This window comes from Gouania willdenowi, chromosome 22, assembly GCF_900634775.1.
Source record: "Gouania willdenowi chromosome 22, fGouWil2.1, whole genome shotgun sequence".
In the NCBI taxonomy this organism is placed as follows: domain Eukaryota; kingdom Metazoa; phylum Chordata; class Actinopteri; order Blenniiformes; family Gobiesocidae; genus Gouania; species Gouania willdenowi.
Genome location: NC_041065.1, coordinates 3,304,887 through 3,318,407, shown reverse-complemented (window position 1 = coordinate 3,318,407; position 13,521 = coordinate 3,304,887). Strand labels below are relative to the sequence as shown.

The following is a 13,521-nucleotide window of genomic DNA, read 5'->3' as shown; positions in this document are numbered from 1 at the left end:
TGTTGATAATGTGGTCCCATTTTTGTGGCTCCCACTGCTCATCTGCGTGATGGCTGCCCTCTACACTTGCATGACTCTCGCAGTGAGAAAGACCTTCCTAATGTTTAACTGTAACCTCCACACAGGCACACGTTCCCAAAGAGATCGAACCAATCTCTAAAACCCACAGCAAGAAGAGCTCACCTGGTTTGGGCAGAGTTTCCTGTGCCGTCTGAGGAGACTCGATGGTCGACGACAAAAACAGGATCAGTGTATTTTTGAAGCGCTCAAAGTCGACCTGAAAAAAGGAAAATCTGTGATTACAAAGTGAAGTTTGATGAAATAAAAAATGATCTAAAAAAGCCTTTCAGAAATCACTGACCTAAGACAACAAGGGAAAAATAAACATTATGAACAGAGTTATATTGAGATGTTTTAATCAGGATTTAAGTTGTAAATTAATGCAAATGCAAGGACACTCAAAGAAAGCACTAAGGATTTCTCCAATAAAAATGACTGAACCAACCACATCATCTTAATCTTGATTAAAAAAAGCCACTGTCCTGATGTGTGGGAGAAACTCAAAGATTAGTGGTGGGACTAGATTTAAAAAACCTTAACAGGAATAAGTGGGTCTGAAAATGAATGAAAATTAATAAGAGACTTTGTAATGAATTCATCTTGATAAAAATAAATTAATCACATTAACAATATTTGAAGTGAGAAGCAATGTTTTTCATTTCAATAGTGTTAATCATTTCATCAGTGCTAACATAATGTGTAATATGAATAAAGAATATTATGATTGTATTGTTCACAAAGCATAAACTTAAATTTAACGAAGCTGTATTCATGCTTTTCTAGATTTGTTGGAAACTTTCTAAAACAAATGTTTTTGTATTAAAATAAAAAACATCACTTAGTCCAGAACATTCCAGAGAAGTATAAACTGAACAGTGTAAAATATTTAGAATATCTGTGGATATCATGAAATAAACAGAGCAACTGATGAAGATGATGAATTTAGTTTGAAATAGTTTTTCGACATAACAGTTGATAAGTTGGCTCAGATGATGCTACCTGTAGCAGCGCTTCTAGCCCCGCCCACATCCTCTACCACAGAGAGTGGTCGACTGTCACTACAATCATTTATCACTGACTTTGTTCATTTGTTACTCATGGATTTATTCATTTTAGTTCTGAACCCTGTCTGAGTGTTAGTGTGGATTGGAGACACTGTCTGCTCCACTAGGACCATTGTCCCTGCTAGCTGCTACATGTTAGCATTAATGTGCTAGCTGCTACATGTTAGCACTGAGGTGCTAGCTGCTACATGTGTAACATTGAGGTGCTAACTGCTACATGTTTAACACTGAGGTGCTAGCTGCTACATGTTTAACACTGAGGTGCTAGCTGCTACATATTTAGCATTGAGGTGCTAGCTGCTATATATTTAGCATTGAGGTGCTAGCTGCTACATATTTAGCACTGAGGTGCTAGCTGCTACATATTTAGCACTGAGGTGCTAGCTGCTACATATTTAGCACTGAGGTGCTAGCTGTTATATATTTAGCATTGAGGTGCTAGCTGCTACATATTTAGCATTGAAGTACTAGCTGGTACATGTTTAGCATTTAGGTGCTAGCTGCTACATGTTTAGCACTGAGGCACTAGCTGCCACATGTTTAGCAATGAGGTGATAGCTGCTACATGTTTAGCATTGTGGTGCTAGCTGCTACATGATTAGTATTGAGGTGCTAGCTGCTACATGTTTAGCATTGAGGTGCTAGCTGCTACATGTTTAGCATTGAGGTGCTAGCTGCTACATGTTTAGCATTGAGGTGCTAGCTGCTACATGTTTAACATTGAGGTGCTAGCTGAGGTTAGAACAGCTGGGGTGGTCAACAAACTCTTTCTTTGGCCACGAAGCACAGCAACGACTTCTCCTCTGGTTTGCCCGTAGTCAGTGCATCAGTATTATGGGTGCACGGGGAACTCGTGAAATGATAAAGATTCAGCACTGTTTTGAGTCCAAAAAAAGTGATTAACTGTTTTTTTAGTGCCTTATTTTTCTGTAATTAATTAATCACAATTAATGCGTTAAAGTCCCAGTTCTATTCAAAATACATGAACTCGACACACGATAGCTTGAAATGCTGCTTGCTGCTGACGGTGCTTCTAAACCAGATTTCATGATACGTTTGTTTTTCTTTGTTTGATGAGGAATAGTATCAACTTTTTACACAATTTGTTTAACTCAAAATTAAACATCATTAACTGTCTGAAAATAGCCTTTGGTAGGCATTTAATTAAGACAATAAAGTCTGAGAGCTTTATCTCTTCAGGAAAGGTTCATCCAAAGTCAAGTAGCCTTAATTGCAGAAGAAGAGTCTCCTCTACAATTTGTGTCTGTAGTTAACATGAATGGCAATATTTATGTTGTGTACCTAAAAGCCAGGTCTGGTCTGTCATTATTACACTCCTAGTGATGCTCAGTGAAACTAAAGAATAAAGATGAATCCTCTATGGCTGTGTCTGCATGGAGGAGGCTTTTCAAATAGTTTGAGGTCAAACCTGAAGAATCAACAGCTGCTAACCCTGCTATGCTGATTTTCTTTGTGCTGTGCAGGCTGGCGACTGGCGGCTCGAGGGGGGGGGATTGGTCCTTTTTAAATTTATTGTGACGTGCTGTGGGTGACTGGCCCTTCTGCTCACATCTACTCCACCCACAGAACCAAGACAATATGCACCCGCATGCCCACATGCTTATACACAAAATAAACTTAGTGCTACAGCTACACCGTGGAAGGATGGAAACATCTCACTTTTCTACTGTGAGAAACCAAAACATAAAGACTGTTTACAATCCACATGCACGCCGCTGTCCTTAATGCACATGTGATCAGTGATGATCCTAACATCTTCACATGGAGGACCCTCAAAGAAAACCATGATTGGTTGCCTGGACTACAGACACTTAAGGTGAGGATTTACGTAGGAGGGGGGAAATACCAGACGGAGAGCAGTTTTGAGCTCATCAGTCCGACACACTTATATATGACAATAAGATCCTACATGGATTTGTGTTCTGCTTTCATACATGGTCCTCATTTATCAACCTTGTATGAAAACGGGTGCAAATTTGAGTTCACATTTGGACGTACGACTGGACCAACATGTGATTTATGAAACATTTGTATCTGACCAATCACATCTGAGGTGGAGCAAAACAAATTTGCTTTTTGAACGAAGAGGATCAGATATTGAGCAGATGACGTCTGCCCCCCTGTGTGTGCTGTCAACAAACCCCTCACATTAGAGATCCTGGAGATAAACACAGAAATATGACTTTTATATTGACCTCAGTTGTCTGCACGCTTTAGGCAATAAATAACATTAAAAGAAATGAACAAAAACCTTAGAATAGTCTTAAAAATCACTTTGTTGTTTATTGTACTTTCAGCCAATTTCACCTATAATTCATCACATTACTGATTACATACTGCAGCATTCTCCTGGTCCAACACAGAGCATGGCAGCGCTGCAGTCCCATGTGCGTATTGAGCACTGGGTGAACCTATGCGCTCCTGCTTGGACAGCAGCAGATTTCACCTCCGTGAAAGGAAAATCAAAAAAGTGGTATCAGTAATAATGTGGGCTTCTTGGAAATTAATTTTATTTGTTTAATTGGTTTTAATAATCAGTTTTGATCTGTTCTGAATGTGTGTCTCATTCATTATGCTTCAATGACAACTGAGGTTTGTTTAATATTTTATTTTCAGTCTCAGTCGGGTTTTGGCTGCTGTACCACAAATCCACACACTCAGATGATCATACACGAGGTATGAACCGACGTGAGATCTGATCATAGCGTACGCTCACGTCACGATTGATCAATTAGGCCTGCGTGAATATGGTCGAATGCAAGTCATACGCTCAGATCTGAACGTACGAACGGTTGATAATTGAGGGCCAGTGACTCTAAACACTAATGCTTGTTCATGCTTTAAAGTGGAAGGAAGGATGGCACACAGGGACTGCCAGAGGTGGGTGGAGCTTATCATCTACCCACAACAAAGACAAAAGCGCTCCGTCTGTAGCTCTAACAAGTGACCACTGCACCTCTGTAAACACTGACAGCTGTCACTAACTCTGATGACTGAGTCTGCAGCCGTTTGCTTTGACTGCGAGTGAATCTACAGAGCAACACTGGGAATAGAGAACGGGAAAACTGGGACAATACTTTGACTACTAACTAGGGGTGTGTATTGCCTGGCATCTGGCGATACGATTTGTATCCCGATACGATACAATGCGATATATCCCAATATTAAAGTATAAGGTGATTATTGCAATTTTTTTATTAAATATATGACTTGGGGAAAAAAAAAAAAAAAAATCGATATTGATGACGTAATATCGCGATATATCGCTGAATCAATTTTTTGTCAACACCCCTATTACTAACGATAATTAATAATAGAGATTTAGAAGGAGAGCGCAGTACTGTAAACAGCCTGCTGTGCCTCAGCAGTTGAATGTAAAGCAGCAATAGTTTATGTCTGAATGTTCACGGTTCAAATTTAATCTGCAGTTCTCTCATATTGACACTGGAATTTTTGAAATTTACAAGTTAGATTATTTGCGCACTTTGTTTTATTGGCACAACTTTTAAATAGTTAATATTTTGGGTGATAACAGACTGACCTTTTTACCAAAGTTTAAACCTCTGCAGTCTGCATGGTTCACACTCTACAGTAGTTTTTCTTCTTTGTGAAAACAAAGGCAACAAGATGGCCGACTTCCTGTTTGCTTTTGGGCATGTCATAATATAACTTTTTGCTAATCCTGGGGTCAAAAATATATGTGGCGAATTTCATACATATCTGTCAAACATGCTGGTCGTGCGGTTACGTCGCATTTTTTGCGTCTATAATGTGAGCTGTGCGCACATTTTTTTAACCAATTTTTTTAAATTGCGCCAAATTAAAAGTAACTGCTTCAGGATAAAGTCAATTTCTGTGCAACAACTTGATAATTCAGTGTGTTGGTTACAAATTCACACACAGATTTGTAATTAATTAGTTTAAAAAAAAAAAAAAAAATCGTTTCACATGATTGTGGGTTGTGGACGGCCTTGAAAGTGTACAGGAGCATTTTTAAGTTATTCTGAACTTGATGGGGAGCCGGTGGAGCTGCAGAAGGACAGGGGAGATGTGGTCAGAGGAGGGGGTTCCGGTGATGATACAGGCTGCTGAGTTCTGGACTACTACGATAACGTAACCTCAGACGCTGAGGTTTTTCCTTCCGTCTCCATCATTTGATTGATATATATGTTCACCAATCACAATCGCCGAGAATCGCCTTCCTGGGCTGTTGGCCAATCAGAGATGGTTACAGGACTCAAGCTTTTATGCGCTGCAGCAAGTCTCAATGAGTGCGCTAACAACCACTACACTGGGGCCCTAAGAAATTCACATTAACGGAATCACGGAATCAACCAATGAAAACGGAATCTAGCATTGAAAGCTGAAATGGATAGAAATGGGTTTAAACGCCGTCTCTGTGAGGAAAAGGACGTTTTTTTTAACGGGAAAATGTTTCGGGGAGCGCTTATTAGATGCTTCGCCAGTCCCCCTCCCGTCCTGGCTGCTTCAAACTAAACTGCCAAAAAACTACGCAAACCATCCCTGACCCCTAAATCAGAGCCGACCAGTGCCCGCTTAACTTTAACGTGCCTGTGGAGCTCCATCCGTTTTTCATGTAGCGCTGCAGCGCTCCATGAGAACATGATGAGCTTCATCTGCTCAGAGCGTTTAAACATCTATTCAGAGCTACAGAAGATCTGTGAATAAAGTTGTGTTGTTGTGGACGAGATCATCAATACCAGTGATTGTAGAGTCTGAAACATCATAGATTAATAACTTCTGATACTGTCAAATATTCTGACCCCCAGTGGTGAACTAACTGATGCATCCTTGTGTCCATTTGTTTTTGTTTAATCATTACGGTCTGGAATGATGTCATCAGGATCATTTAAATAAGATTAATTTAAATTAAGTTGATCAAAACTTAATAAACCTGATCAGATTCAGTAAACCATTGATCCCTGAGAGGGAATATGGTGACATTAATGCTGCTCTCATACAGCTTTATAAGACATAAATAATTAAAAAGGAGCAGTCAGAATAATCCATGTCAGCATAAGTTATAGCTACCTTTTAAGTGTATCTTTAAATTACATATTTTAAATTATATCCTGCACACTTAAAAGCAGTGTTGTGCTAGTTACTGAAAAAAAGTAACTAGTTACCATTACTAGTTACTTCATTCACAAAGTAACTCAGTTACTATTTTAATTACTTACATCAAAAAGTAATGTGTTACTGGAAAAAGTAACTTTTGAGTTATGTAGAATTGAGGAATGTATTATTTATTTTGGGTCATTTGTGTCCATACAGCTTCATATTAGTGCTGTAATAATATAATAATCCACTGTTGATCAACTGCTATAAAACAACCATAAATGATGTGCATATAAAGCACAAAACAGCTGCTCCAAAATGAAAACAGTAATTTTTCAGCCTAAGCACAGTAATGTAAAGAAAGCTGTGTGTATTCCAGGTGCACATTCTGCTGTTGAAAATGTTTATAAAAATAAATGTGGAAAACCTAATTCACAGCATTTTTCTCAGCAACACAATGCTAAACATATCAGGCTAATGAGCTGCTGTTAGCAGTGACTCAGCAGCAGCGACAGGCTGCATATTTACAATAACATACCGTGCAATAGTTTGGCTGATCTGTCCCTGGATAACAGTCACAGTCTGTTAAAATCCAGTCGCAGTGTTAGCTTAGCTTCACTGATGCACCTTTTGGAGACAAAAATAATGCGCGTATTTCCACTCTGAGAAGCTCGTCCTGCTCTCGCATTGACTCACCATGATTGGCGCACGTGAAGTAAACAGAAACACGCTGACAATGTTTCTTCTTCTACTGTTTTACCGTGTTTGGCACGGCGTCCCGCAAAAATAGGTAGCGCCACTGTAACAGGAAGTACACTGCTGCTAGCAAAGTAAAGGACAAACGCACCATATTGTAATGGTAACTGCGTATCGCGTTACCGCCCAACACTGCTTAAAAGCTATTCTGTTGGAAATAATAATTAATTAAAAAAATCATAATAATCTGTAAGCTCACAAGAAAACATTCAAAATTATCACTTTAATTAATTTAATTAATTAATCTACTGGCATTGTTTCTCTGTCTGAGGATGGATGAGGGGGCTCTGACTCCTCACTGCTGTCCATGGCCATGCTAGTAGCTGGGCTATCCACACCATGAGTGTAGCGCTGCTAGCATCTTGGTCTGTGTTGCTGTAACTAGCAGGTGACGCTTCAACTGTGGACTGACTAGTGGCATCAGTCCATGTGGAAGGACATTTATCTTATTGATTAGCCGTGCAAGATGGAGTGAGATGTGCAATTTGGCCAATGTGTATTTTGTAGCAATTCATGGAGGCTCCTGACTGCTGCTCTATTTATATTCTAGTTTCCATACAATGTTGTCACGCTATTTTTAATTTCTACTCACGTACCCCACTTTGTATTTTTAAAGGTTAATTGTGAAAAAGGAGAATTCTTTGTATCACCTCACGTAGTGTCAGTGCTGCTTATAAAACACTGATTTAAATTGATCTGGATGCTAAAATGAGAAGCAAGAAGATTTTGGGGTCGAAGAAAAGTTGAAGCTGTAGTTTACTGTGTAAATAAATAATATGTGGTACCCTGTCAGTGAGGCAGTCCTGGTCTTGCAGCAGAGCGTGGATTAGAGCTGGTGTGGCATCGTCCAAGTGCAGAGACTGGCAGAGGTCAGAAAGCTCCTCGTGGCTCAGGGATCCTCTGCCACTGGCATCAAAACTGTTAAAAAGCTCCTTCAGACGCTCCTCGTACTGATCCTGCTCCTGGCCGTCACCCATCCCATAGGACAGCACCCTGCCCTGAAACACACAGACTATGGGTGTTATCGCTGTACACACACAGTGGAAGCATCTGTTCAAACAACAGCAGCGATCTCTAAGTGTGCCACCCAGTCACTGAGCTCATCGTTTGTGTCACAGCAAGCTTTGGTTAATCCACTTACACCTACGGACACAAGCACGTCTCACACAAGCACTTTCAGCTGATATTTCTCATCAAGGCTTGAGTTTGGTTTCAATAAAAACTACATGCTGATAATTAAAGTACATATAAACTACATGTTTATCTGTTCAGTGGTGGAGAAAGCAACAAGCTGATACGCAGATTTTAATCAGATTGGTTTCACTAAGTCTTCTTCCCTTTCACTTGATTCTCCCGTCTTTAAAATTTCTGTATTTCTCACGTCATTGTTCAAAAGTACTAAAAGTTCATAAGCTTGCACTATATACAGTACAAGTATCAATAATGGACTGTTTGAGTTAATATGTCACTGCTGTGCATAAAGGATAGCCATGTGTTAAAGCAGTGGTTTTCAACCATTTTAGCCCCCGCCCCCTAAAATAAAGGTTCCAGAGAGCGAGGACCCCCACTGTAGCTGAAGGTGGTTAAACACAGATATGAACATTGTAGAGTAGTCATGTAGAGACTGGGCCATCTATAAGGGGTAATAAAGGGGAGAGATTTGTTTATCGATTCTACCTCCTTTTTGTTTGTTTTGTTCCACAAGCCTGCACCATAACCCCCTAATGCTTTTTATTATGCTTATATTGGTCTTCATGCACTAAATCACTTTATTCTGTTTGATATCAGTTCTCATATCTTATCCATCATTGCACTACTCTCACTTTATTCTTTCAGCATTCATCTTTGTTTACATAGTTCTAGTTTATATTTAAAGACCGTCGTTCTATTATCTGCCATGCACCACAATCACTTTATTATTTACTACCTGCCTACTTACACATAGCTCTAGATGTATATATACAGTATATTTATATTTATTTCCTATTTACTGCACTATAGTTCTGTTCACTACTGCGTATATGTCTTTAGTCCAATAGCTGTCCACTTATACCTTCTTTTTTGTATTTAACTTTAAATTTTCATTTTGTACCTGCATCTTGACACTTCATTTTTCTGTTGACACTTATACTTGGTTAATTTTTTAGTATAGCTGCAATGTCGTTCATTTACTGCTCTGTGATTTAATTTGAATTTTTTGGAGCCCGTCCATTAACTCAGCAAAATGATGATCAATTGTTCTATGAATCTGTGATAATCACATTTATTTATTTATCTGAATAGATATTTGTTTGGACCAGCAGAGGGTGCTGGTAACCCAGGGGTCGGTTGCCATGCAGATATTTTGTGCAGTGAAGAAGAGATGCTATATGCTAGCAGACAGAGCTAATAGAAAAACGTGACTTTTATAGATATTCACCTAATATTACAGATATTCTTTCAGTGCTAAAGGGGTAAGGAATCATTTATGAACATATTTAAGAGTAGAAGGCGGCCAGAAAGAAATTAGTAGCAGATTCCGCCTGCCGCCTCAGCATTTGGACAAGAGAAAGATAAATACATAGCACCCTCTACTGTTTAAAAAAAGTACTGCGATTCAATTTTCAGAAAATCGATATCAACCGTGATACGTATGAATCGATTTTTAACTGCCTTATGATTAATCGTTACATCCCTAGCTGAAAATGTCTTGAAAGTGGAAAAAATGTGCAAAAAAGGCATTGAAATTTGATGGTGTTGTGTGGAATGTTATTATTAATCAATCGGTTACATACATTTTTACCTTCACCAAGATGTTTAATGTAAACCTAACCACTAGGAACGAGTGTATCATAGTGTATCATGTTTTTCCTGCTCTCTTTTCTGTTTCAGGTGTCTTGATGCTGGAGCTGGTGGTTCCTGATCGATTGCTTGCAGCTCAACTAGTCTGGAACACTCGGATGGGCTGATCATTGGTTCGCAGCTCAACAAGTCTGGAACACTCGGATGGGCTGATCATTGGTTCACGGCTCAAGTAGTCTGGAACACTCTGACAGAGTGATCATTGGTTCGTGGCTCAACTAGTCTGTAACACTCAGACAAACTGATAATTGGTTCACGGCTAAACTAGTCTGGAACACTCGGACGGACTGATCATTGGTTCGCGGCTCAACTCGTCTGTAACACTCAGACAAACTGATAATTGGTTCACGGCTCAACTCGTCTGTAACACTCGGACTGACTGATAATTGGTTCACGGCTCAACTAGTCTGTAACACTCGGATAGACTGATCGTTGGTTCACGGCTCAACTAGTCTGTAACACTCGGGCAAACTGATAATTGGTTCACGGCTCAACTCGTCTGTAACACTCGGACTGACTGATAATTGGTTCACGGCTCAACTAGTCTGTAACACTCGGACTGACTGATAATTGGTTCACGGCTCAACTAGTCTGTAACACTCGGATAGACTGATCGTTGGTTCACGGCTCAACTAGTCTGGAACACTCGGATGGAATGATCATTGGTTCACGGCTCAACTAGTATGGAACACTCGGACAAACTGATTGAAAAATTTAATTGAATTGTATAATATCTACAGTATTCTACAATTGAATAAATATAATATATATCAGAGATTTTAGATGGAGTCCAATAAAATCCGATATTCGTTTTCTGGCTGATATCCGATATCAATATCAGATTGGGACACCCTTAGTAATCACTGTCCACGTGGACTGTCCACACTCCTCAGAGCATACATACCCGTGCGCACCACCGTGTAGTAAGTTCCATTAAAATCCTACATGTCCCATGATTGTTAGCGCTTCTCTGTAGTCCTTGTACACTTATTTTGAACATATATTTTTTTGAATCTAACATTTGAAAAGTGAAAATAAACAGTTACAAAATGAAGCTTGTACATGTTTGAAAATGAGAAGGAAGTATAAACTTATATGATCCTACCCATATAATAACAAATAAGTTTTGGCTTTAAAGTAAGGCAGTAACAAACATAAAAAAAAACTACTTTAGCTTTATTTCACTAACTTTAGCCCTCAAAGAGTTATACATTTCTAAATTTTCTGCGTCAACACTAGCGGGCTACGCAATCCCTCTATGCTGTGAAAGATTCCTCGTGAGAACCCTGGTAACGCTTGCTAATGGTGAGATATCAGGATATATTTATCTATCTATGTGGATAGTGGTCGTGCTAAACTATGACCACATTTTTTTTTTTTTTTTAAATCTGAAGACAAATACTGATTTTTAATATCGTCACACACAAAAAACTATATTTTTTTTATTACACCCTTACTAAACTGTGTCAGAGGTTATTTTGTTGTGCCTGTGTAGAAAACTAGTTTGAAATTCAGAGCATACCACAACAGCTAAGTTCCTTTGGTAAAAGATTAGGTATGAATACTTTGTGCTGCCTGACCCTTTGCTTTTCCAGCTGCTCCAAGAACCCAGACGGGTGTCCCCCACACCCCAAACCGTGTGCCCATTCAGCGCAGACAAAAGCCTGTCCACCATAACCATCCAGCATCTGCACTATGTGGCTCAGCTGTATGGTTATTTATCTGAAGCCACAATTTAGTACGGCACAACAAATACAAACTACATAACTCCAAAAACGTACAAAATGACAAAAGATTTCACAAAACAAATGCAAAAATGCAAAAAAAATTAAAGACAAATTAGTAAATGACTCAAAAAAACCCACAAAAAAAAACACCACACAACACGACAAAGGAAATACATAAAATGACTCGAAAAACACACAAAACAAGTGACACAAAAATATGAAAAAAATTAAAAATGACTCCAAAACACATAATTTGACTTTTTTTTAATTACCACAAAAAACTACACAAAATAACAACAAAAACACAGACGACTTTAATATACACACAAAACAACAACTACAATTTGCAAAATTACTCCAAAACACACAAAAGTATTCCAAAAACCAAACAACACGACAAAGAAAACACACAACATGACTTGAAAAACACACAAAATTAGGGGGAAAAAAATAAAAATGACTCAATGACTCTAAAACTCAAAATTTAAAATAAAATACAAAATTATTCTAAAAACCACACAACACGACGAGGTAAAATACCCAAAAAATGACTAAAAACACACATAAAAACAACAAAACCGACAATATTAGAGAAAAATATAGAAAACAACTAAAACCGATGTGATGCCTGCATTAGAGTGCAACAAATAATCATTCTAAATCACAATTAAACAGTGTTATTATTACAAACCTAATCAGTTAAAAGACAGGTTTGAGGAGATTAGTAGTGGTAATATTAAGTGTTAGCAGTAGTAATATTAAAGTGTTAGCAGTGTTAATATTAAGTGTTAGCAGTGGTAATACTAAGTATTAAAAGTGGTAATATTAAGTGTTAAAAGTGGTAATATTAAGTGTTAAAAGTGGTAATATTAAGTGTTAGCAGTATTAATAATAATTGTTAAAAGTGGTAATATTAAGTGTTAGCAGTGGTGTTAGCAGTGGTAATACTAAGTATTAAAAGTGGTAATATTAAGTGTTAGCAATGGTGTTAGCAGTGGTAATATTAAGTGTTAAAAGTGGTAATATTAAGTGCTAGCAGTATTAATAATAATTGTTAAAAGTGGTAATATTAAGTGTTAGCAGTGGTGTTAGCAGTGGTAATACTAAGTATTAAAAGTGGTAATATTAAGTGTTAGCAGTGGTAATAATAATTGTTAAAAGTGTTAATATTAAGTGTTAGCAGTGGTGTTAGCAGTGGTAATATTAAGTGTTAGCAGTGGTGTTAGCAGTGGTAATACTAAGTATTAAAAGTGGTAATATTAAGTGTTAGCAGTGATAATACTAAGTGTTAAAAGCGGTAATATTAAGTGTTAGCAGTGGTGTTAGCAGTGGTAATATTAAGTGTTAGCAGTGGTAACACTAAGTATTAAAAGTGGTTAGCAGTGATAAGCTGAGAGTGAAAGTGACTCACCGAAGTGTCCAAACTGCCGCTAGAATGTCCCAAAGCGCCTCTAAACCAACATTGACTACAACATTTCACCCTAAAGTTGGTCTAAATGAACTGTGACTAAGAACAGATTAATTCTCTGGAGCTAAAGAATGACTGTGTTTCATCCTCTTCCTCCGGATTGTAGCGGATTTTTAAAAAGCGGTTGTTGAGGAGGAAGGGGCGGGGACAAGGAGCATTAGGACCGCCCCCTCACCCCCACAACCAATGGTGGAGCGAGTAGAAGGGCCACGCTTTAATTTGATTCTTTTTGCTGAAGATCAAAAAGTCACTACGGAGCCCGGTAAGGGACATGGATGAGATTAATAATAAAAAAAAAAAAATGGGGTAATTATATCGGGATCCCGACTTACTACGTCGGGGGACGACATATTGACTTGGGTTCCGAGTTAATAAGTCAATGACAAATGACAATTACAGGCAAATTTAAAAAAAACAAAACAAATATATATATATATATATATATACAAAATGACTATTTAAGAAATAAAAAAACATACAGTATATAAAACTACAACAAAAATAC

At 38.2% G+C, this 13,521-nt stretch overlaps 1 protein-coding gene across 5 annotated transcripts in view; it reads right to left on the bottom strand.

Annotated features, from left to right (window-relative positions):
- Nucleotides 1-13,117, bottom strand: part of nin (ninein (GSK3B interacting protein)) — a 60,580-nt gene extending 47,463 nt beyond the window's left edge. For all 5 annotated transcript variants that reach the window (XM_028437809.1, XM_028437810.1, XM_028437811.1 and 2 more), the window contains exons 1-3: nt 12,960-13,117; nt 7,766-7,978; nt 184-277 (exon numbers count right to left, since the gene is read on the bottom strand). In XM_028437809.1, the coding sequence (XP_028293610.1) occupies nt 184-277; nt 7,766-7,957 (286 nt within the window). In that variant the 5' untranslated portion in view covers nt 7,958-7,978; nt 12,960-13,117. The remainder of the gene's footprint in view (nt 1-183; nt 278-7,765; nt 7,979-12,959) is intronic.
- Nucleotides 13,118-13,521: the final 404 nt, after the last annotated feature.